At 49.6% G+C, this 24,389-nt stretch overlaps 2 protein-coding genes and 1 long non-coding RNA gene across 4 annotated transcripts; 1 reads left to right on the forward strand and 2 right to left on the reverse strand.

Annotated features, from left to right (window-relative positions):
• Window positions 1-305: 305 nt before the first annotated feature.
• On the reverse strand, window positions 306-4,644 carry LOC136994504 (uncharacterized). The gene is made up of 3 exons (XR_010886577.1): window positions 4,615-4,644; window positions 3,760-3,814; window positions 306-835 (listed from the first exon to the last, which is right to left on the reverse strand). It is a non-coding gene; the product is annotated as an uncharacterized lncRNA (long non-coding RNA).
• A 3,751-nt stretch (window positions 4,645-8,395) lies between these two features.
• DDX49 (DEAD-box helicase 49) lies at window positions 8,396-14,871 on the reverse strand. Of its 2 annotated transcripts, none has more exons than XM_067312870.1 (13): window positions 14,724-14,871; window positions 14,502-14,625; window positions 14,328-14,413; window positions 13,643-13,764; window positions 13,355-13,542; window positions 13,059-13,199; window positions 12,438-12,513; window positions 12,240-12,316; window positions 11,631-11,728; window positions 11,168-11,242; window positions 10,460-10,548; window positions 9,966-10,037; window positions 8,396-9,678 (listed from the first exon to the last, which is right to left on the reverse strand). In XM_067312870.1, exons 1-13 carry the CDS (start codon window positions 14,836-14,838, stop codon window positions 9,502-9,504), a joined length of 1,440 nt encoding a protein of 479 aa, XP_067168971.1. In that variant the 5' UTR covers window positions 14,839-14,871; the 3' UTR covers window positions 8,396-9,501. The 2 variants fall into 2 exon arrangements, with proteins under 2 accessions (XP_067168971.1, XP_067168970.1); XM_067312869.1 differs by having other exon boundaries at window positions 10,460-10,611.
• A 183-nt stretch (window positions 14,872-15,054) lies between these two features.
• Window positions 15,055-20,933, forward strand: COPE (COPI coat complex subunit epsilon). Its single transcript, XM_067312777.1, has 10 exons — window positions 15,055-15,212; window positions 15,527-15,589; window positions 16,010-16,110; window positions 16,306-16,458; window positions 16,939-16,992; window positions 17,516-17,597; window positions 19,000-19,155; window positions 19,432-19,500; window positions 19,989-20,063; window positions 20,580-20,933. Exons 1-10 carry the CDS (start codon window positions 15,087-15,089, stop codon window positions 20,625-20,627), a joined length of 927 nt encoding a protein of 308 aa, XP_067168878.1. The 5' UTR covers window positions 15,055-15,086; the 3' UTR covers window positions 20,628-20,933.
• The last annotated feature ends 3,456 nt before the right edge of the window (window positions 20,934-24,389 follow it).

The raw sequence follows: 24,389 nt of genomic DNA on the forward strand, positions 1-24,389 counted from the left end.
TTGTTTTGTTTGTGGGGTTGGGTTGTTTTTTTTTTTTTTCTTCCACTTTTTGCATGAACTGTTCCCATGACTGTATGGGGCTGGAGCTACTGTAGTAATATTTGTTGCAGGGTATTTAAGAGGGGAAGGAAGTAAGCTGGGTGGCAGAAATTTCTAGGGACTTGTTTACTACCCCATGTCAGTGCTCACGTTTTATTCCTACAGGAGCAGCCTTGTCTGAAATAGAGATCAGCTCCAAGAAAGGTGTGTTTGGTCTGGATCTCTGTCACTGTAATACTGGGGGAGGCAGGTGGGATTTCAGGGTGTGGGAGAAGGAAGTTAAGCCAGTTTTGTGTGTTCTGACTACCACTGCCCTCTCGCACTTCTCCTCTGTGCCTGCAACCCACAAGAAGGAGCTGGATGTGGAAGTCCCAAATTCAGGCACTGACCGTTTCATAGCCCTGCTCGGGCTCCATGTCTCTGGCCAGCGCCTGCGTTGTGTTGCAACACCATTGATCAGGGCTGACCGGACCGCTGCGTGCTGCGCCCCGGTGAGTCAGCTAGCCGGAGGGAGGCCGCGCTCGGACCGTTCGCAAGGAACGAGAGGGAGGCTCTGAGTCAAGCTGCTGCACATCCCGGCAGGACTCCCTCGGAGTGGGAGAGATGCAGACGCGAGCTGTGGCTCTCGGCTGAAACAGTCGCTCTGTCGGCTCCGTGGAGCAGTGCGCTGCCTGCCGTTCTCCCCAGGACCCGCTCCGAGCTGGGTCAGACAGCAGTACGGGGTGAGACCCAGCCCTTATGCAGCGTTTTATACCTTCAAAGCACAGCCTAGAGTCACCAGAGAATTCCACCGGACCTGCAACAAAGACAACAGGCCCACTGACAGTTTAGGTTCAGTGAGTGCAAGAAAGCCAAAAGTCATGCAACGAGTTATAAATTTAAGGAATCTGCAGTTAATCTTCCACTGACTTAACTGACTTCTTGCAGGAAGCTCTCCTTGCTTCACACAGAGCTTGACCTCTTCATGTCAAGCTAAGAGTCAGGGCCAGACTCTTTATTTAAAAACGCCATGGAAAAATCCCACAACACTATGAAAAAGTTCTAGACTGCTACTTACCCTCATACATCACACAAAGCCAAAGCCAGGGTGAGATTTCACGCAGCCACACAGTGCCTACGGAAGCAGTCCTAGCCTCAGATCTCTCCTCTTGTCGTTATGGTGTGGAAAATCCAGTCGAGAGCGCTGCTGCGCTCAAACTGCAGATAGTGTACCTGGGCACGGAGCAGAATGGGGTGCTACGCGCTGGTCAGAACAGGGATCCCGAAATAGTGCCTCCCCTAGGGACTCAGCAGTCCAACATCTGGCGTCCTGAGGAGCTACCCCTCCACCCCCAAGGAAGTATTTCTTTTGTCTAGCGGAGCATTGCACCCAGTCGTATTATTAACCATCCATAAGTGCAAGTTCCTCCATTCAGCTCTGGTGAAATCAACACTTCTGCAGCAGGAACAAGCACAGCCCATTCACTAAACTTTCTGAACAGACTGTTCGTTGCAAACAAACAAACAGCTCTGTCTGCCTCTGGAAACTTTGCTGTTGGAGCTGCCTAGCTGCCCTCTCCCTGGCAGGATGCTGGAGGCTGTTTGCCTGTGCAGAGCGCACCTCGAGGCCAGGAGTACTTTGCATGCACTCGCTGTGCCTTGCTCCGTCAGCTAGTCCCAGTCCTGGCTGTGCTCCTTTGCTCGTCCGTTGTCAGGCACCAAGGAGGACTGAGGCCATTTTCCTTTACACTCTTTTTCCCCACGGGTACTAGTGGCAATTCTCTTCCTTGCCAGGAGAGTCTAAATAGTGGCTTTTTGATGAGATCTGCCCTGTGCCCAGCATTTGTTAAAAGTCTTTTATTGAGGCATTGCAGGGCAGTGTGATGGATAGTCCTGGGAGGCACTTTCTGTTGCAATCCTCCCCTCTTCTAAACTAATGAAAACCCATTAATCACCAGCTATTTCCACAAACGCCCTGAATCTGCAGTTAGCAGCGAGACAACCTCATTTAGACTGGTATGGCAGCAAAGCACTAATTCTGTCTACCCCACTCTAGTGAGCATTTTAGAAGGTCTTTGACTGTGTTTAAGAACAGCAGCACTCTAACACATTACCACCATGCACTTTCTCATGCCTTCCCTCCTTATGCTTTTCTTGCTTTAAAAGAGAAAAATCCTGTGTTACAAAAGCCATTGCTGAATGGCAAAGCTGCAGTTTTATGTTTGCTTCTGTCTCACAATAACAATTACTGTCAGCAACTAAATAACAGTGGCTTCCTTGCTGGAGGAGAAATGCTACAGATTGCAGGTACCTTGAGAGACCTAATTCTTTTGGCAAATGAGGGTCTTAATTATTCATGGGCAGAAGATTAATAAAGAGAACATGGGGGGAAATGGGTCACATATGAGATCAGGATGAACAAACAAACAAACAAACAAACAGGCAAGCTTGCAACTTCCCCCTCCGTGCACGAGGTTCTGAATAGTAGTGGTAAGTTCTGACCCTCCGTTCTGAATCCGGACCCGAGATGAGGCCCTTCTGACCAGCTCAGCAAGAGGAAATGAAGCTTTGCTATTACAGGACATGCCAATAATAGAGCCTCCGAAAAAGGATGAGTCTAATGCAAACTCCACCTGGCAGATGCCAACAGGCCTCCCAGGCTGAACAGGAATGTAAATCCAATCCAGACCTAGAGCAGGCCTGGCAGTCAGAGTGCCAGACCACTACCAGCTCTGCCACTGACTCACTCCGCAGCCTCCCACACCTCTCTGGGCTTTGATTCCTCCTCCTCCACAAAGCAGATAATTACCCTCCCTGAAGGGCTGTGAGACTTAAATTACTAGCATCTATAAGGTGCCTGGAGAGCCAGGAGAAGAAAAGAGTAGTACAGGCCAGACTGGTTAATACACTAAGTCCATGAGTGATTTTAAACAAAAGGTAAAATCGTTCTCTTCCCAAAATGCCTCTGCAGAGCCCCCTGGTAATGATTGTTGTGTTGTTAGGCAGCCTCACAGTGAAGTTACTTGACAGATTGACTTTGATATCTGTATTTTTGTGAGAATATACAGTTCTGGCTGAAGCAAGTCCTTGATGGAGTGAAAGCAACTAGGCACTTTGTGTTAAGTAGCCAAAGGTTCAAACTTAGGGGAATTTGTAATTAAATGGCACCAAAAATGGAAAATAGGTGACCTAACCCTTTCGAGCTCCCTGCATCTGGGTTGAGGAGATCAGCTGCTCTGTTACTCAGAGGATAGGTTATTTTTAGTTCAGAAATGGTCTGTTTACACTTCACAGCACAGGCAAGTGTTCTCTGCGAGTGTAACATCCCCCCCCCACACATGCACACACTGGAAGATGATTTCCGTGTGCACCAGAGAAGGCAATTAAATGTGTATTTTGGAAAGTGTCCATAAACACATAATAAAGCCCCAAACTCCAATGAGGCTCACAATCTCCTTTCCCAGAGTAATTTATAATTATTATTGTTATTAGATTGTGGTGTGTAAAGGCAGTTTCTGCTCCGAGGGAAAAGAGCGTGAGCTACAGCAGTAACCGTCTCTGCACAAGATCCTACCTCCTCCATCAGCTTCCTTCCACCCTACCAAAAAAGCAGCAGCTGGAATAAGGCTGGAAATGAGACACTTGTGGTAAGAGCAAGCAACACTCCAGACACAAGAGACGCGGCAGCTCCAGCAACAGGTAATCTAAAGGAGCAACACTTGCACACTCCAGTCAGCTCACAATTGAAGCGCAGTTCACAGCCACTCAGCTCCCCCGGGAACAGCTGACTCCAAGCCTGGGAAGTGAGAATCAAAGGTATCAAATTCATTTTCCTCAGATGCCACTGTCAGTTGCCAATTCTAGCTGTAGGAAGTTTCCATGTGGAAGGTGTCAGGGCACTGGCATCATCTCTGTGCCCAAAGCACACAGGGGAAGGCTCTGCAGTCTGCAGAACCAGCTATTCCAGGGGAATACGTTCCCTTTGCGGGTCACTGGGACTTTACAGGCTGGCACAAATGGGAATTGTCACCCCTTTCTCAAGTACCCCATCCTGTAGTCCGCATGCACATGACACTGTGTGCTCCAGAAAGAACACGGCAGCCTCTCTGCTTTCCACTAGCTGATCACCCCATTATTAGCTTATTTCTCCCAAGGGCTGGTAGAACAACAAGTGAGAGGGGTTGCTGTATCTAGGCCATGCCTTCTGTTTCCATCAATGCTGGGATAACCGGGTTTCAAATCCCAGCAGGCAACAGACAGAAAAAGGCATGTGGGAGGATCGTCATTTCACTCTAGCCGTACTGCTTGGAGAGATTAATGCCCCGACCGTGGTATGGGCAGATGAAAACAACAACCAAACGTAGAGATTGGTGGCATTGGTGCCACATCTCCTGTGCTCTCAATGTGGGAGCAGCACGGCCTGTGATGTTTGTGCTCGGGGCTGCACGAATGATGCTGCGAAGTGCTTTATGCTATAACAGGAGAGTAGCTGAGCTCAGGTCTTGTCATGTAGAAAGGAAGGAATTGGATAGGACTAGCCTATGGTCTGTTTTACTAGTGTGAGAATCAAGCACAGTAGCTCCAGTCTCCACTCACCTGACACTTGCACAAAGCTGCTTGACTCAGTGAGCAGAACTGGAGAGATGAGGACGAGCTGCTGCAGCAGGTTAGCGCTGCGCTCATCGCTTCTCTTCGCAAGGCCAAGGCAGAGTCTCCTACTCCTCAACAACTGCTTTCTCTCCCAGAGGTGACAGGAATCAAGAGCAAGTCACGTAAGGGTGTGTTCCCATGAGAAAGCTGCTGCAGGGAGTGAGACAGGCATGAATTAAACAGACCCAGTAGGCAGGTTTTCTTAGCATGAAAGAAAAAAAAAATCCCAGTATTTCTTCTCTCTGTCCCCTTTTGGGGCCCTGACACTGGCAGGGAGGAGGTGGGGATGGGGGGGGTTACAGCATCAACCACATCATACCCGGAGTAAAGACACACATGTCCAGACAGCGGTAGTCAAGCCATTAATGAGGGTGTGCCACAGACAAGGAGTTTAATTAATCAGCAAAAACTGGCAGGGAAGAGGTTTAAGGTGCAGCAGGGAAAGTGGAGGTTCAACAAGGAAACTGCAAGGAGCTGGGAAGAGAGCCCTGGAATGGAGAGAAAGCCAAAGCTACGATGGAGCATTGCAGGGATACAGGGTCAGTCCTGCCCTGCTGCAGACATGGGCTAACACTGTTAACAGAGGCACTAGTCGACCCTACAAGTAAAGGGAAAACACTGAGGCTTGGAGCCCTGACTCGGGAGGATCCTGCCGGCAGCAGCACCCAGCTGGGGCCTGCCTGCCGTGGGGGTAAGGCTCAGGCCCAGGGCAATCCTGTACCCCCACTGTCTCCCTGATTTCTCAAACGGGATCTTTAATATCCAGCTGCCCAGCCAGCAGGCCCCGTGCTGTATTTCCTCCTGAACAAGGACGAGAGCCAGCAGCGAGGGCGTCCGGAGCACACAAGCTGCCATCTACTGGCTAACCAGGCAGTGGGGCCCCCCAGGACTGCATGCAAGCTGCCCAGGAGAAAGGCTTAGAGGGGAAAAGGCTGTTCCTGGCAGGAAAGCTTGTTAAGCAGATTTTTAAGGCTTTCAAAATAGCTAAGCTGGTGTTTACAAAGAGCATCCAAAGGTAAAATAGCAGCTGACACAGTGCTGGCTGTACCAGCAAGGCATCAGGACAGCATGGACAACTCGCATGGAAGTACAACTGTGTTAAATACACACGGAGCTGGTGCCCGTGCCCCAGCTGCAGCCGCCGTGAGGGCACAGCATAGGTCAGACCAATGCAAGGGCAGCAAACGCTGCCTGGTGCAGGAGCAGGAACGCCTGGGCTGACCCCAGCAGCGTCAGGCTGATGCTACGTCTGGACAGCAGACCAGGAGGGAGCTTCTACCTACTGCTCTGGCAGGGTCCTAGCCAGAGCACGTGTTTTGAGTGGGGAGCCAAAAATGGCTGCGCCTACAGCCAGCAGCAGCAAAGCTGGAATATGGGCTCCAGTGCAGCTCTGCCTCAGCAGAAATAAATCAAGCGCCCAGCCCAAAGCTTATCCTAGACTGTTTCATTGCAGCTGCCTTTTCCTTGCCACAGAGATCAGGGGCTTTCCTGGCTGATGCAGTATCCAGTCTGTGTGAAGGAGTGCCAGCTCCTGAAGGTGACTGCTGCATTATCAAACCTGTTCCACACCTCCAAGTTTCCTTGCTCTGCAGAACCGCCACTGTTGAGGATTTATCAAATGTATATCTCACCAAGGAGGATCCTAACCCTGCAATTTAGAGGAGACAGCATCTCCCTTCCCCCAGCAAAACTTCCGCGAAGCAGTCCCCAAAGATGCATCCATTCCTCCCCAAGGGGGGCAGAGATGAGGGGATTGCTCCAGGAACAGGCAAAAACTTCCTAAAACACACAAGAGAAACAGCCAGTGTTGGTGCATGGCTACAGGCCGATCAGTGTAAAGGCCGGACAGAACCACCATGCAAGGTGGGAGTCAGAGGAGCACGTGCTTGCGCGAGCCCCTCAGAGCAAGCAGGGCTGGGCAGTGGTTTCACACCCCAAGGCAGCAGGAGGATCAGGAGGGTTGGCACAGGTGCCCGGCAGGACTGTCCCCTCGCACACACCCTGGCACGGCCCCCTCGGCAGCATCGCGCTCGGCAGCGGCGCACGGCTGGGTGAGAGAGGAGGCAGCATCGGAGATGCTGAATCGGAAAGGGTTTCCATAGCAACCCAGCCAGGGAAACCCTCCCAGAGCTCCGGGAGGTTGGTCTGAAGGAGAGGAGAGAACCGAGCGTGCAGAGCATGTGGAAGGCACACGGCGAGTAGCAGTGCAACGGGGCGAGAGGGAGCAGGTATGGCTCAGACACACGCTCGGACACAGCAGGGCATAGAAAGGGATCGGTTCTCAGACCTGCTCTTACACAGCACTAACAGAGAAGCATGTGAACACCTGCCTGGGGGATTGGCAGGCAAATCCACACAGTCCGCACACAGAGGAGGAGGGCTTTGAGACCAAGACACAGAAATTTGGGAGGCTGGGTGCTCCTGGATTTTGCCAGCAAGCCTGTGATGAGAGACAAGCCCTTATATTCATAAGGGAATCCCAAAAGTTTGTGATAAGGCTTGGAAACCCCAGGATGGAACATCTTACTTGGAAGACAGTACTGACAGCACATAAGAGATGTCACTGGATGTCCTTTGGTCCTGGGAAAGATGTAAATTCCTTATCTGGGAATGAAAGACACCTTTCTATGTCTCAATTAACACAGCAACCTCATTTCCTACTTGGCCACTCCCCAGACAGATTATCTGACGCAGGAACAGCTCGTCAAGACTACAGAAAGCTCTTACTTCCAGCACGTGTCCTACCCTCACAGAGGAGGCTGCTCAGGAAAGAAAAGGGATGTATTAAAAGGAATTTTGAATAAAGCTTCAAGACAAGAGCCTTGATCAAACTCTACATGTCACATTGTGCTGGAAGATGAACAGATAAACCCCCACCAGGCTGAAGCAGAGACTTCAGACAGCAGGTTAAGAAGTGTTTGCGAGAGGGGGGAACAACTGACGCTCAAAGGCAGTACCACCACCCTCCTCAGAGAGGCAAGAGCTGCCTGTCCCAGGGAGGATGTCTCTTTAGTCTGCAACTAACAGGCTTGCTCCACAGATTAGCATGCACGTGGCTGTATAAGCATTTAGTATTCAGGTAGCATCCATCTGGTACAAACCTATTTGCTGCTGCCGCAGCAGCTGCCACCAGTGACAGGGAGCTGTGCTAGGAGGCAGGCTATTGAGTGCTTTTCCTTCCCAGAGGGCACCCAAGGGGACAAAGTGAGAAACATGGTTCAGGTATCTCCTAAACCCCAAACTGTATCACACCCATCTCATCCCACACCTGCCAGCAGGTAGCCAAAAAGACAGGCACTGGCCAAGCCCACTTTAGTGCTGAGCTCCTGCATGGCCTGAATGCACTGTGAGGCCCTGATATTCATGGCTGCAGGAAGATCTTCCCTGAGGGAAGCATTGGCTTTCCTCTGCAAGACCTCCCTGTGCACAGACCATGCTTTGAGGCGGGCAAAGGCACTGCAGGGACCACATGCTCCCAGGGAAGGAGCTGGGCTCAGGTTGGATGAAAAGACTGACAGAAGCTTTCCATGGCAGATAAGACAGCACCAGGATACAGAACACCCAGAACAAGCTGAGTCCTTGTCCAACTGATTTCCTGACACAAAACTGAAGGTTTCCCATTTTATCTCTAAGCTGTTTCCCCACACGAGGTACTGTTCCACGCCCCTGAAAACCCATGACAATTCCTCATGTTAGTAGGTGTTAGAGAAGGTCAAACATCCTGTCACCTGTTGCAATAAGTATTTATTTAGGGCCTGACCACAGAAACTATTCTTGCAAACCAGAGAACAGAAATAACAGTTCCTCAAACATTAAAGGCACTGATGACCAAACTTGACATCAGAACAGAGCTGGCCAAACCTGGTGGCCTGAGCCTGCTCTGGAATTTGAGGCTCTGTGGGGAAGCACTTTTATGCCAAATGATTCTCAGAAGAGCTCATCACCCTCTCACCAGCTTCCTGTCCCAAATATACATGATGCAAATCTGTGCTGGGAGGCCCAGAAACCTACAGAGCAGACTTGGACAGAAACCACTCTGGTTAATCTTGGATGGTACAAGAAACAGGGGAGCTCCACCTCATGGGCTTTTCACCTTCTGCACCAGAGAAGGTCTTTGAACTGACTGATCACTGGGGAAAGCAAGATCAGACCTAGAGTTCCCAGCAGCCCATGAGGATGCCCATGAGGCCCTGAGGGAACCATGACTCTGCTACCCACACTGATCAGCAGTGCTGGAGTCCAAACTGAGGCAGATAACCAGGCGAGGGTGCCACATAAATGCATAAAGCAGCATTATCACAGGAAGGCCCCCAAGTGCAGCCTCCCTATGTGTTCCAGGAAATTTTCCTCTCAGAAAACCCTGGGCTATGTCAGGCCAAGGGGCTGAGCTCATCCTGTCGCAGTATTTTTAGACTCTGGCTCAGGGGAGAATCTGTTGATATAAACAAGAGTGGCAAGCACCAGCCCCTGAAAGGGAAAGAGCAACGACTGAATGAAGGAAGAGAGAGAGAATCCTTCACATCACCAACAGTTCAGGTCTGGCTCTCCTTTGCTTGGGGAAGGAGTGTGCTTTTGAAGGACATTCTTCCAGGAGATGGATCCAGCCTTTCAGCATGGACTCAAGCAAGCAGCATTGTGCAGGAAGGAAAAGTAACGGGGATGGTTTTTCAGAGGGTACCATCCTCCCTCACCCGCTTCCCCCGTACTCTCCAACACTGATTCGTCAGAATTAAAACCCATTAGGTCCCAGTATCCCCAAAGCAGGAGCAACGTCAGGGTGGTCAGAGCCAACCAGCAGGGCTCCCAAGCTCCCTATGAGGCGGCCAAAGGATGTTATTTCTCTTCCTTAGCATGCAGTCTGTTCTGCCGCTCTGTCCTCTTCTGCAGTTTCTTCTTCAACTGCAGTTGCTTTTTCTCCTCCAGCGTTTGCTGGATCTTCTCATGGAATTGCTTGTTTTTCTTCTTGATCTTGGCTAGTTCTGCCTTCCTTTTTGCCTCCAGATCTGGATCCTGCAATGGTAAATGCCAGGATACTAGTCACATGCATAGGGACAGTGCCAGCCCCATGCCTTTGCCAGATGCCCACTCTGCTCCCTAGCCCATGACCGAGTAGGCTGTAGAAGTCAGACACTAATCCAATCATTTTTTCCATACCAGTCACCCTTTAAGATAAGCTTCAGCACCAAAAGGGAGGCGGACAAACTTCAACAGTGAAGAAAGAACTGTCATTTCTTTTCCATGTCAATGGTGTTATACCAGCTACCGATCAAAGTAGTTTATATAGCAGCAGCTCTCACCTTCCCTTCAAGGATCATTTGTTTCCGCTTATTTATTTCTTTCTTTTCATCAAAATCCATCCCCTCCAGTTTCTGTCAAAGCAAAAATACAGCAAGGTGATCAGTAATCAAGCACCGAGTCTGACACAGAAAAGCAGTACTGCTCTAAGGAGCCAGCAGAGCCTCCTTAGCTTTCACACACACCTTTGGTAGCCTGCAGCCCTTGTCCCCAAAGTACCAGCCTCCAGCCCCAACACTCAGCAGCACAGAAGTGCTGCAGAAATGTGCAATAATAGATCAAACCCTATGCTAGGGAAGATATTAAAAAAAAAAAAAGCCTACATACATCCAAGTGCTTCCATTAGAAAAAGGTACAAAACCACTTATCTACATGCTCAAGAAAAAAAGCTGCATATCCAGAGCCGCACATTAGACTGTGACCAATCTCCTGGTTACACCCAGCTACCCAAGATTTCCAGTCCTCTGAACAAAGGGGCTTATGTTCGCACACTTACTATCTCACAATCCCTCCTGGTGATGTACACCTGGGTGAGGATGTCGAGCACAAAGCGTTCCTCCACAGAGAACTCCTGCAGCTTCAGTTCTAAATCGGGGCAACACATTTGCAGAACATGGTTCATTACAAAATACAGCAGCAGATTCTCCACTAGTGAAAAAACAGTATAGTTTCACTGATTGTCAGTGGAATTGCTGTCACTTGCTTTGATCACTGTGACTTCTGCAGTCCTACAACACAGGATTAAATCCTCCCCTCTGCCCACAATTCCCCATAGCACAAGATGTTGCATTTATTAGGTCTATTTCCAAACACAGATGAGATCTGAATCTGCGCAAAGCATCCCATTCCTTCTGTACACCTCAGCATACACAGCACTGAGTCAGGAAGGAAGGAAAGAAGGAGCTGGCTGCTGTAAAAAAAAGGTTACGGAGCAAGCTCTACAGACTGTTTCCCCTCCACTAGAAACAGCAGGAAGACAAACATGCTCGTGTCTGGCACACACAACAGCAAACTCAAAGCTGACAGATTCAAGTGCTCCTGCTCTTTTCCAAGCCTTGGCCACACAGTCAGGGAACAGAGACCATTTTTATGCCAATGTTCCAGATTATACATCCTGCCCCGTGAAATTAAGGCTGCGAGTACCACCAGGACAGAGGAGCATGTATCATCCCACATTTTAGCAACATTAATGCTCTCCACTTACTGATTTCATCCTCAATAGCATGTACCAGATGAATGTCGTACTGCGTCACCATTGTAATAGCTATTCCGTGCCGACCTGGAGGATGAAAACACAGTAATATATGAATGTTGACAAGCAGAGGGAGATGAAGCCTAATCCATGCCAGATTCCATCCACCCCCGTGAGTCAGCCTGGCACATTATGGAGACGGGGTGCTCTGAAGAAGGACCTTTATGTGCTCTGCAAAATCAATTAACTATTGGTGCAGATCAGACACAGCTCAAGGTGAACCACCAACGCAATCTTAGGGCAGGATGCTGAGCCAGTGATCTGAGTAGATCTGATGCTGGCTGAAAAGACTGCACTGCAGCTGCTGTGAAGCCTCCTCACACCCAGGCAGGGCACAGCCCTCGCACTGGGATCCCGGTTCCAGCCAGCTGCAGCACCACCTTGCAGCAAACGGCACACGGTTTTCCCTGCTCACCCGCACGGGCTGTCCGGCCAACCCGGTGAATGTAGATTTTTGGCAAGCCTGGAGTATTGTGGTTAATGACAACTTGCACTGCAGGAATGTCCAAACCTCTGGAATGCAGGAAAAGAGAACAGAAATTGAAAAACACCATTTTAGTACTCTGCTGTCCCCAAGAGCCCAATATTCTCATGAATATTGCCTTTATTAGTTCAGGCTTATCCTAGGAAAAACCCTCTCCTCACACTACTCTCCAACAGCCGCAAAACAGGACGGCCTGCCACGCACATCACCCTGTAGCCTAACCAACTGCCTGCTGTTCCCTCCTAGACCCAGAGGACAAGCTAAGCCTCGCAGAAATCATTCTCCTGCTACAACACATGCATACGCCCCTGCTGCAGCAAAACAAGGCAGAATCAGAGCTACTTCATACACAAATGAGCTCCAACATACAGCTTAAAAATATTCTATAATCAAAGGGAACAACCTGATCTTACCCAAGTGGGGATTAGAGGGAGTTTAAAACTTCTTTCTTGCTAAACCCACCCTAACCTCCACGGTGATTCTGGTGCTTAAAAAGCATGTTTAAGACCTTTGGCAACAGAGACAGCAGTTTTCCATTACCTGGCAGCAACATCAGTGGCAATGAGAATCCTAAAGATGCTGGACTTGAACTTTGCTAAAGCCGCAAATCGCTGCCGCTGTAAAGGGAAAGTCTGGATTAGAGATGCTGCGATCCTCAGGAGCTGCATGCCCTGGACAGACGTCTGGCTCAGGGATGCAGCTACAAGCATCCATCTCCAGACCTACCCTGTCACTTACCTGTTTCATCATGGAATGCAGAGCTACAGAAGGAAAGTTGAACTTCCTAAGCATCATGTTCAAGACTTGGCAGTCCCTTAAGACAAAAATACATTTCCCTGTTATGTTCTGTGCCTTCAAAAGCAGATGGATCAGAACAGAGGCTGGGGTTCCTGTAGAACCCCTCACAGTACAATTACCACAATGCAGCTAATTACTGAAGCACAATGACAGAGGTAAGGAACCACCCACTCCACACTCAGCACCCGCTCACCCCCAAGAGAGTGACTGGATCCCCACATGTAGCCAGGGGAATGTCACCAGCACCACACTTAATCCCCAGGAACTAAAATCCTAAAGAAAGAGAACAGTACCAAAGAACAGACAGCACTATTTTCCCCATCCCCTTTCCAGTATCCATCAGCAGGAGCAAGGGAAGATCAAGAGAGGTAATGCAGCTTGACCCTCTGGAGTGTTACATTTCTAGACAGTCCTTCACCCCCCCGATTGCCCAAAAGAAAAGGTGTTCATCTGCCAAATTTCAGCATAGACTAAGGAAGCAACCACCATCCCAGCCTAACAAACAATAAACCTGAATTAGAAATGCAAAGGCACATCTACAGTAAGAGCAACTCGACTCACTTGCAGGTTTTGGTAAAGACAATAATAGACCAGTCTTCATGCTCATCCTGAAAGGTCTGGATTAAATGGACAAGGTACGCGTCCTTGACTGTCTCTGGCACAAGCAAGTAGCGCTGGTCCAATTCATCCACTGTTCGCACCCTGTAGGGAGGGGGAAGACAAGGCACCAAAAAAGCACAGGTTTGACAAGCGAAGATGAAACGTGAAGGGGATTACAAAAAAAAAAAAACAGTTAAGAGACAAGATAACAGAGAAGAAGTGTGATCCCATGTGTAGTAGAGCAGGCGAAGACTTACTCTGACAAAGCCTCCCAGAAGAAAGGCTTGTTCATGGCAAGACTCTTCAGCTCATTCAGCGTATTGGTTAGCGTGGCACTGAAAAGCAACGTTTGTCTGCGTGCTGGAACAGCCCCTAGAATCACCTCCAGGTCCTCGGTGAAGTCAGTACATTCCTGCTCCAGTAGCCGGTCAGCCTCATCCAAAACCTAGGCATAGCCAAAGATAAACAAACAGTAGATTGTCTGCCCTCACACCTATGGAGCTAGGAACCTTAAAAGCAGAAACAAAACCAAAGAACTGCCTTACCAAGAACTTTAGCTTTTTAAGGCTGAAAGTGTTGGAACTGCGGAGGTGATCTGCCAACCTGCCAGGCGTAGCAATGACAACATGGGGTTTACGGGCGAGCTCCAGTGCCTGGGCCACCATGTCTGAAACAAGAGCCACAGGGCCAGGTTACGGGCAGCTGAATACGGACCCTAAATAATGTCTGGTCTGTAAGGTTGGAAAATACAACACTCCTTATTTCTGCCACCCTCACACAGCCTAAGGCACAGGATAACAACTTCACAGCAAGAAAAAAAAACACACCATGTGGAAAGAAAAGCGTCATCCAAACATCGGATATCCAGTGACCCAGGAAAACAAAACTATTGCTTTGGGTTTAAAATACGCACTGTCCTTATGTCCTTTTAGAGTTCCTTGCTATAAAAACAGCTGCTCACATTTAGGGAAACACTCCCCATTTAAAGATAAATCGCACAGGCCTCTACCCACAGGGACAAAAAGACAGCAAAACTCTCTAATGCTGATTAACCTGTCCCCATCTAGCTGCTGCAGGGAACAGGCAGCCAAAAGAGAGGCCGTTTCTGACGCGCTTCAGAGAGTTTTGCCCCGTTGCTCACCCGCTGCTTTGTTCTTTCCCAGCCCAGCCCGTGCCGCAGATGGAGGGGGCCAGCAGAGGCCCCAAGCCCCGCGCGGCAGCGCCACTCACCCAGGCCACCCACCACGACGCAGTCCTTCAGGCCGAGGGGCTTCCCCAGGACGCGGAACTGCTCGGCGATCTGGTAGGCCAGCTCCCTGCCGGAGGAGAGAGAGCTCAGGGGGGGCCGGGCGCCGCGGCGGGGCCCTCCCGGGCGGCCCGGGGCTCCCCGGGGCCCCCCCGCACCTCGTGGGCGTCAGCACCAGGCAGAAGATGCCGTAGGGGTCCTCGGAGAGCGCCTGCAGCACGGGCAGCACGAAGGCCGCCGTCTTCCCGCTGCCCGTCTTGGCGCAGCCCAGGCAGTCGCGACCTGTGAGGGAGGCAGAGGCACGCGGGCCGTTAACGGCCGCCAGCAGCCGTTAAACAGCCGCCACGGGGGCGGCGAGCGGCGGCCGCGGCCGCACTCACCCTGCAGCACGGGCGGGATGCAGGCGGCCTGCACAGGCGTGGGCCGGCTCAGCCCCATCTGCCGCGCCTGCTCCACCAGCCACGGCGCCAGCCCCAGCTCCCGGAACGCCGCCATGCCGGTGGCGGTGGCGGCCGGCCCGGCCCCCGCTTCCGGTCCCCGCTTCCGGTCGCGCGCCACGCGTCACTGTCCTGCCCAGCCTTCTCATTGGCTGCTTTCCCCCAGCACTCACTTCCGGCTCCTGTGTGAGCGTCATCGCCTCTTGGCGCGCCCATTGGCTGGGGGAGGGGAGTGGCCTGGCGACCCCGGCTCCCGGCAGCCCTCGGGGCTCAGCTGCTTCCGGAGACGTGTCTGAGGGGAGGGAAATGGCGGCCGGGGCGGGCTCGGGCCCTGCCGGCCAGGGTGGCGACGCGGACGAGCTCTTCGACGTGAAGAACAACTTCTACATCGGCGCCTACCAGGCCGCTATCAACGAGGCGCAGCGGGTCAAGGTAGGGGCGGCCCGGAAGGGGCCCCGGCGCCGGGTGTCCCCCTGGCCCCTCTCCCCAGGGCCGGCTTCCCCTCAGCCGCCCTGGCGGCTCCTCCGGGCGCGAGCTCGGGGCTCCTCGGCGCCCCCCGCCTCGCTCCAGGCTGTCTGCGGTGCCGCTTGCATGAAGCCGGTGGCGCAGGGGAGCCCCCGGGCGCCGGGAATAGGGGTGTGGAGGGGGACTCGTCCCACGGCGCAGCCTGGTGGGGCTGCGCTGCTCTGGGCTCGGGTTATGGCTATATGGGTTGCTGAGAAATGTTTTTCCTGTCGTCTCTCCAGCCGTCTAATCCGGAGAAGGAGGTGGAGAGAGATGTTTTCTTATTCCGAGCCTACATTGCCCAGGTGAGGTTTGAAGTGCTGCGTATGCAGCAGCCTAGCCTGACTGCAGGGCTGGAATCGGGAACTTGTGAATCTGAGTCTTGCAGATTCAGTGCCCTGCAGTTTGTGTTAGTTTCTCATTCAGCATTAGAACACAATGCCTTCGTTAACAGTAGTGCAGTTATGAACATGACATGTTGTATCTAGGGGCAGTGCGACTTGAAGAGACCTTTTTGAGAGGCACTTCTTTATCTTCAAAGAAAGCGTATGGGGGAAATAGTCCTTTATAGGGTTATGAAATCTGGTTGTGTTTGTGGAGCGTGATGGGAGACATAAAATAGGAATTGGGGGAGGGGGGAGAGGTTCTAAGGTTTTATAAAACAAACTGTTCTTGCTTGTGTCCTTAAAATGAATAAATTCTAGATTCTTTTTTGTCTTTAATAGAGAAAATACGGTGTTGTCCTGGATGAAATTAAAGCTAGTGCTAGTCCTGAGCTCCAAGCAGTGAGGTTGTTTGCTGAATATCTTTCAAATGAGGGTCAAAGGTAAGTCTGATAATAAGTTATTACAAACACTGTCTGTCAGGGAATATGTTTCCATATGGAAAGTTTCTAGTAGAAGCGTTGTCTGTGTCTGTGGTTCTGCAGTGAATCTCAAAAAGGTGGAATTTTAAGTAATGGAATCTTTTTGCATTGTTTAGCAATGAAACATTCTCAAATTCTTACTATTGCTTTTCACAGGGATGCAATTGTTGCCGATTTGGACAAAAAAATGGCAAAAAGTGTTGATATAGCTAACACTACGTTCTTGCTGATGGCTGCTTCCATCTATTTCCATGACAAAAATCCTGATGCTGCTTTGCGCACCCTGCATCAAGGAGAAAGCTTGGAATGGTAAGTGTAACTCAATATGGCATCATCGAGGTGTGTGTTAGCAAAGTCTCTGTTGTCTAAGGAGGGTTGCCATAGAAATAACAGAGGTCTGGCTTGTCTCTGAAAAGCTTTGAAACCATTAAGAAACTCTTTTGAGGATTGCCTTCTAAGTAATCAGGGATTTGGTGCTTTTCCTGCAATATAGAGTATATTGTTCCCTTGCGAAACTTAAGAATCTGATTTATTGAATAGTGTGTGTTTGTGGTCACTGAAATGAGTGTTATGGCATTACAGCAACAGAATATTTGGGAGCTAGGAGCAAGCTTCCCTGTTCTGTGTCCCGGTGGTCGTTCTCCCTGCTTTATTGGTTTTCTACTGCAGGGAGGCTTGTCCCTAGTGACCACTCATACGTCTCTCTGCTACACAGCAGGTTCCCAAGCAAAATGTAGGGAGCAGTAAAGCATACAACGGTGAAAATCAGTTTGGCTTTGTTCCTTGCAGCATGGCAATGATGATACAGATTCTTCTGAAGCTTGACAGGCTTGATCTAGCCCGGTAAGTTTGCCCCTTGTATGCACCCCTTTGTTTCTGAACAGTGTTCTTGCAGTGGGTTTAGAAAATTTTTGAAAAGTCCTTGATAAAGCACTGCTAGGTGATCAAAATTCTCTTAACACATGCAATGGGCAGAAGAAGCTGTGTTGTGTGGGTTTGGGTGCACTGTGCAAGATTCTTGTTCTTCATGATGCAAGACCTTTGGAGATAGTATAGCTGCATACAGCTAAAGGAAGAAACTGTCTTCTAGGCTTAATCTCACCTTTTGCTACATTGTGGTTTGAATCTCCAGTCCTGGGTTATTAGCTTCCCAAAAAGAAGTTAAACAGGGAGGGAGCACTCTTCCACAGACTGTTGTTTCAGCAAAATATAAAAGCTTTGTGCCACATTACCAGGTTGCTGTGGCTGTTGTGCTATAGGGGTAGAAGAGTTGACAGAGGAAACTGCAGCCTTTTGTTTGTGTGTGAAAGAACTCCAGAGGATGCATTGTCTTTCCGTTACCTGGCTCCCGCTTTTGCTTCTGCAGCAAGGAACTTAAGAAGATGCAGGAGCAAGATGAAGATGCGACTCTTACTCAGCTGGCTACTGCCTGGGTGAACCTAGCCATCGTGAGTATCTTGGAGAGGGATCCCTAGCGTACAACATCTGAGGAAACATTGTCCAAAAGCACAGCACTGGCACAAGACTCCCTGTTGTGTTCCTGATTGCCCTTTTCACATCATGCTTTCAGAGAAGCATGCGGTTTAGAGGTGGGGGATCGGGGGGTGGTTTGGTTTGGTTTGATTTTGGAGGAGGGGGTAGAAATTCTTGATGCTTGCTTTTTTTTTTTGCTTTTTTTTCCCCCCTCTCTGTTACTGTGAAATGTATTTTTCCTTCAAGCACCCAGAGAATATTTGTAGCTGACTTTTCAGGCTACCTGACTGTTTTGACTGTTGGCCTTTTCATGTGTGCTACTTAGCCTTTAACTCACATAGGGAAGAGCTAAACCACAGTTAAATGACTCATAAAACATCATAATGTGAAATGGAAAGCTGCTGTGCGACTGGCATCCAGGCCTTGCAATTAAACTCCAGACAAAAATGTAATTCTCTGCTCATAGCAGACTGTCTTTAAGCATATTTGTGATCCTAGGAATAACAGGACAGCCCTAGCTAAACTCAATTTCAGTGAAATGAGCTTGATAGAACCAGCTGCCATAGCTCCTTGCTTGCTGAGAAAAGGAAACCAGAGCTGAGGGCAAAGATGTTTGGCACTTTTGATCTCTTATTCTTCAACTTCCCTCTCATCTAAGGAAACCTGTCTCTGCACGGCTGGAAATTTGCCTTTCACCTTGTTTGCGCTGAGCCTTTTGGTGCTCGCCCCTGGTTGGCAAGAAGGTTTTTTTATGACCTAGCATTAGAAAGGGGCAGCCAAAAACATGTACAAAAACATGTACATGGCAGTCCAGATATCAGATGTTTAGAGGTAAGCAGTCTCATAAAATTCAGTAAAGACTAAAGCATGCATGCAATAATCTACTGTGAAACTGCTAAGACTTTTTTTTAGCACTCGTTTGGCATTGTTATGAAATCTCTCGTGCGTAGTTCTTGCCTTATAATAGTGTATGGCTATATTTTTCTTAAAATCTGACTTTCCACTAAGGACGCCACGTTAATTCTAACCCGTTGAAGCTGCTGCATGTAGAACCTTTCTGAAGCTGGAACTTTCTGAAAAGCCAGGTGTCCATACCTTCATTCAGTTATGAAATCTCATTTCATAATGCCTTATTACCTCAAGCATCTGAAGTGGTTCTTTTGAAGTGTTTTTTTTTTTTTTTTAATGGAAACCTGAATCTTCTGATCATTTAAGTGGTTCTTAATGTTTACTATTTTTGTATTTCTTTCATCTACAATCTTACTGTGATAAGGAGATCCCATGAATGCCAGCACCTGTTAGTGCTGGTTCAAGAGTGTACAGCCTTCTTAGCACTGTGTAGTGGAACTGTAGCTAATTTGTCTCCTCTCTCTGCAGGGTGGTGAGAAGTTACAAGATGCCTATTACATCTTCCAAGAGATGGCAGATAAATGCTCCTCCACCCTCCTCCTACTTAATGGACAAGCAGCCTGCTATATGGCTCAGGGCAAGTGGGATGATGCCGAGGGGGTACTTCAAGAGGCACTGGACAAGGTATTTTCTGTTTTGCAGGCAGATTAGCTTAAATTCAAACACCTTTCATAGGCACATGGAGCAAAATAGCAAGGACTTTCACCATTTTGCTTCATGAAAGCGTTGCTAAGGGTTGTCACTGTTAATACCTACCTTTTCTTCTGCTTTGCCTTCTCCAATAAAGTGAGTTATGAATTTGGTAGGTAAGACTGGCTTCCACTTGCAACACTGCAAGCTGTTGCAGCTAGTCACAGTAGAGGTAAGTCAGATGAATCAGATGATTATTTTTGTTTTCAGGACAGTGGCCATCCTGAGACCCTGATTAACTTTGTTGTCCTGTCACAGCACTTGGGCAAACCACCAGAGGTGAGGCTTGTTTTATTGTACTCGGCAAGCAGAGTATGATGAACCTGTTCCTACTGTGGAGGGCAGGCTGTGTATTCCTAGTGCACTTGGTAGCTTTGCTTAGGTTTTGAGATCTTACGTGTTCTCATCAAGACTAGTATTAACAATTCTTTTTTTTTTTCTCTCTCATGTTTTCAATATTCAGTAAAGTGTTTATGGAAGTACAGTTGTTGTATACTTGAGAAGAAAGTCTGGGTGGAAAATTGGCTCCTGAGTTCTGGGCCTGGTTTTCACTGGCTGTTATCTTTGACCTGCTATTTAAGGTCTATTTAAAAGTGAGGAGTCTCCATGGGTCTTATTGTTTTCACTTGGGACTGTTATCATTCAGAATATTAAGAAAATCAGATCTTTACTCCTGAAAATAAGTTCACTGAAGTGTCTTTTTTTTAAACCATTGGCTTTTCCTCGTCTTATCTTAATATTTAAATTTATCTATCTCATCCTTTCAGGTAACAAATCGCTACTTGTCACAGTTGAAAGATGCACATAAAAATCATCCATTCATAAAGGAGTATCAGGCAAAGGTACTATTCACTTTCTAATATAAAAACAGATTTATCATGGGCTCATACTGGTGTCTGATGGAGCAAGTGGATTCTTAAGTAAACATGATCACAGTTCTGAGCGGGGCAAGTCCATGTTCTTTCTCTGATGTCATGAGAGATGTTGGGAAATATTAGCCAGATGTGAAACAAAGGAGTGATGTACCTGAACCTAGTGACATCTTGCATAATAGCTCTGTGATATGGGTCTTCTATCGGTCAGAAGTTTGTTACCATCAGATACACTTAAATAGGATGGACATTCTTCTAAAAGAGAATTTTGGGAGGAAACAGGAGGGTAAGGATAATAGGGAAGGGAAAATGGAGCCAGTGAAAAAAATTGAGAACAACTTGATATAGGCAGTCTTGCTTCTTAGAATTCTTTATGCCTTAATGAGATGTGATCATGTTCTCTTCAGCTCAGTGATAGTGCAGGTCTCATTAAATTTACAGTTAAGTTCAAGACTTGTTCATTTTGTTTTTGTTTTTGATTTGGAGGAGAATGATTTTGACCGGCTTGTCATGCAGTATGCCCCCAGCGCATGAGGAGAAGGGAAGGAGGCTGCGGATCTGCTCTACGGTACCTTGGGAACTGGGGGTGATGCACAAAGCCTCTTTGGCAACATGGAAAAAATTCCCTCTGCAAGTCGGTCTGGCTTATCTCAGCATGGTTGGGTCTTGCAATGCAGGCAGCCAATGCTAATCTTGTATATAACTTGTAGCCACTTGAATTTGGTAGCTGAAAAGCCTGTGTTCTGACTTAGCTGGGTCCTGAACTCTGTTTAAAATACAGTGCGGATCAACAGTATGCAACACTGTACCTTAAACATTCCTAATAAAGCCTTTTCTGGATCTGTGTGGCCCTTAATTTGCATTCTGGAATTCAAGTAATTCCTCTCTGACTGAGCCCTGTCATATGTACTGAGGATATACTTGTGGGAAGAATACGAAGGTTAATTTTAAGCATCTACCTTCAGTACATGGGTGAATCCTGAGTTATGGCTGTTGTTTCAGTCTGACTGGTGACTCTTCCATTAACTTCAGCATCCTCTGTAGAAAGGGTGCATGGCTGCAAGGGGATACTGCTGGCAAGAGGGAAAGCTTCCCAAAAATTGGATCAGTCATGATCTTAAGGTGGTAAAATCCAGTAGCTCATGTCGTGGAAACAGGAAAACATTAGATCTTCCCTTAACAAAGTACATCCTGCAATACATGTGAAAGTGCACTTGCCCCCAGTCACTTGTGAAAAGTGTAACAGTTGTTGAACCTGGCATGTCCTGGAACATGTGTGATACGACATCATGTAAATGTGTCTTTCTGTAGCCTTTGACTCCTGTACAACTGGCTATGTTGAGCGATTGTGTTGTATCAGAAATGCAAACAGCAGATGTCCAAGTGGAACCCTCAGCTGAGACCTTCTGAACTCTAATATTATCTTTTGAACTGTGTTTGGGGAGGGAGAGAAGAAGGGTTTATGCTGCACTGTAAATGTGTCTAACCGGCGTTTCCTTTGTGCCCACCTCGGCTGTGATGGCTGTGAAAGGGCTCATTGTCTCCTTCCTTGGCTTGTTTAGCAAGCAGCTATTTTCAATGAGGGGTTATTCATGGTCCAGTCTTGAATGAATGTTTCCTTTGTGGAGCTGTCTGAGGGAGATGTGAAAGGGGCTTGTGTTTTCAGTGCAGCCATTACCCACTTGATGGGCCATGATAAATTGACTTAAAAATGTAAACAATAAAAGCAAGTGCCATAGTAGGAGCCAGGGCTGTCAATGTGAAAATAGGGGAACATGTTGTTCAGACCTCCAAGAGGAATGAGGTTGTGTTTTCTCACTGATGTCCCAGACCAATTAGAGAAGATCCAGAGAACTTGAAGGCAAAATGGCTCTCCCTAAAGCAGCTGTGATCAGAGCAGTGACTTTTAAGTGGCATAAAGCTCATTTATATTTTCTCTTTCTCTATCAAGCTGGTTCAAGTTACAATTCCGTAGATGGGTTTTCTATTCATGAGTGCCTATGATTTTTTTTTTTCTTTTTTTTTCTGTCCCTACTGATCTCAGAGCTGCAATTCAGCCAATAGTTTTAGTGTGCTGGGGCACAACTGAACTCCATTTGCCCCTCCATGGTCAAAGCTGAATACTACTGCTACTCCAGTGCCTTTGGTCTGAGGTTCTTGTGCCCGAGCATAAGAAAAATTTCAGTATTTCAGGAGGATCTTCATCTTATACTCATGCTACTCCTAGCAGAGGGAATGTCTGTATTTGTGTTTTGACTATCTGTATGTGACTATGGATGTATTGCTTTTAATTTTACAAATATACATAATGAGGTTTGTATTCTTTCATGCTCTGGCAGCTGGCTGGAGTGCCAGCTGCCTGCCTTTTGGAGGGGGTGTTTAGTAAAGTCTTTCTCAGCTGGGGTTACCACCTTCTATAGTACGTGCTCGCCTTTCCTCAGGTGCATCTCCTTATCCTAGAGCCTCTGTCACTTATTTGGAACAGGTGCAAAAGTTTAGCTATGGGGTAAAAGCAAAACACCTGATTTCTTTGCACTGAAATGCCTTGTTGGCCCCTGTATAAGCAAGGGGCAAATCTGTCTGCTTTGCTGAGATGCATGGAAAAGAGAAAGATCTGGAGGAGTGTTTTTCTGTATGCATATCAAACCCAAAATGTTAAAGGATGAATGTTTTGTGATGGGTTTTGAACGTGGTTTGAACACGTACAAGCCTCTGTTCCATCTCTCTGCTGGACAGCGGTGCCGGAGCCCTGCGGGTAACTTCGAGCCCTCGTGGCCACCCAAGGGCCCTACCTTGGCAGGTACCGCTGTTTTCCACTGCTGTATCACTAATTGTCTTCGCTTGATGGTAAAGTACTAGTTTTTGCCTCCGGTTCCCGCTCTCGGAGCGATTCCAGGCTATTGTCATGGCTCGTAGTGCAAGAGAGTAATTGCCTTGTTTCTCGTTTGAGAGAGCGAGCGTTTTGCTGCCGATTAACTGGCAGCCGCTTAGCTGATGCCGCTCGGGGCGCGCTGCCGTGGCCGCGGGGGCCGAGCCGGGCGCCGGGGGGGGGGGGGGGGGGCGGCTCCTCGCGCCCGGTAACGGCGGGGGGGTGGCGCGTCGGCGGCGCCCGCCCCGCCCGGAGCCTGCGCGCTGCCCGTGGCCGTGGCGGCGGCGGCGGTGATCGCGCCGCGGCGGGGAGCGCCATGCCCGGGCCGGCGCCCGAGCCCATGCCGGGCTACGGGCAGCTGCTGCGGAGCGGCTACGGCAGCTTGGCGGCGGCCGTGCGGGGCTGCGGCGACTGCGGCTGGGAGCTGTCGCGGCGGACGTGGGCCGAGAACGCGCACCTGGGCTGGGGCGAGGTGCTGCTCTGCGGGCTCTGCGCCCTGGGCTGGACCGCGCTGCGCCGCGCCGCCGCCCGCCGCCTCTTTCGGGTCAGTGCGCGCCGCCGGCGGCTGCTGCTGCTGCTGCTGCTGCACGGCGGAGCTCGGCCTCCTTCTTGGGCGGGGGGCTGAATGCCGGGAGGGCCCGTTGCACGGCGGAGCTCGGCCTCCTTCATCCGGGGCTGCGTGCTGGGAGGTCTCATCGCGCGGGGGATGTCATCCCTGTTCCCCCGGGGCTGCAGTCTGGGGGGGCCGGGGGTCTTGTTGCGCGGGAGATCTTTCCCCTGGAGCTGCATGCGTGGGAGATGTCGTTCCTGTTCCCCCAGGATTGCATCCCGGCAGGGCCGGGAGTCTCGTTGCACGGGAGATGTCGTTCCTGTTCCCCCAGGACTGCATCCCGGCGGGGCCGGGGGTCTCGTTGCATGGGAGATGTCGTTCCTGTTCCCCCAGGGCTGCATCCCGGCGGGCCCGGGGCTCTCGTTGCGCGGGAGATCTTGTCACCTTTCCCCTCCCTGCAGCTGTATGTGGGGAGGTCTTGTTGCACGGGAGATGCCATTCCCGTTCCCCCAGGGCTGCACCCCGGGAGGGCTGGGGGTCTCCTTGCATGGGAGAGTTCGCTCCCCTTCCCCCGGGACTGCAACACCCAGGAGGTTTGGGGGGTTATTTCTCGCATAGGGCCGGGTTGCACTGGGTGTGCGTGGGGGAGGGAGAGGGCTGCGTTTCTGCGTGTCGCCTGCGGTTTGCATGAAAAATGTCCTTTGCCGCTTTCCCTTCCCCGGTGCGGCGGTAGGAGGGATGGTGTGGGGATAGCTGCTGTACCGCAGTGCTGGGACGACCTTCCTCAGAGCGTGGGGGATGCAGGGATGCTGGCATCCGATGCTCGCAGCCTCTGAAAGGGTTTGCTGGCCATTTGTCGTTCCCCCCCCCCGTTAGA

Source organism: Apteryx mantelli, chromosome 30, assembly GCF_036417845.1.
Source record: "Apteryx mantelli isolate bAptMan1 chromosome 30, bAptMan1.hap1, whole genome shotgun sequence".
Lineage (NCBI taxonomy): Eukaryota > Metazoa > Chordata > Aves > Apterygiformes > Apterygidae > Apteryx > Apteryx mantelli.

Excerpts from the sequence above, each read along its gene's own strand:
- DDX49 (XM_067312869.1), bottom strand. The coding sequence starts at position 14,838 with ATGGCGGCGTTCCGGGAGCTGGGGCTGGCGCCGTGGCTGGTGGAGCAG. Across the intron at positions 14,414-14,501 it reads CTGGTGCTGACGCCCACGAG|GGAGCTGGCCTACCAGATCG; the intron begins GTGCGGGGGGGC and ends CTCCTCCGGCAG. Across the intron at positions 11,243-11,630 it reads TGGCCGGACAGCCCGTGCGG|GTCGGCACGGAATAGCTATT; the intron begins GTGAGCAGGGAA and ends TTCATCCTCCAG.
- COPE (XM_067312777.1), top strand. The coding sequence starts at position 15,087 with ATGGCGGCCGGGGCGGGCTCGGGCCCTGCCGGCCAGGGTGGCGACGCG. Across the intron at positions 16,993-17,515 it reads GACAGGCTTGATCTAGCCCG|CAAGGAACTTAAGAAGATGC; the intron begins GTAAGTTTGCCC and ends TTGCTTCTGCAG. Across the intron at positions 19,156-19,431 it reads TTCAAGAGGCACTGGACAAG|GACAGTGGCCATCCTGAGAC; the intron begins GTATTTTCTGTT and ends TTTTGTTTTCAG.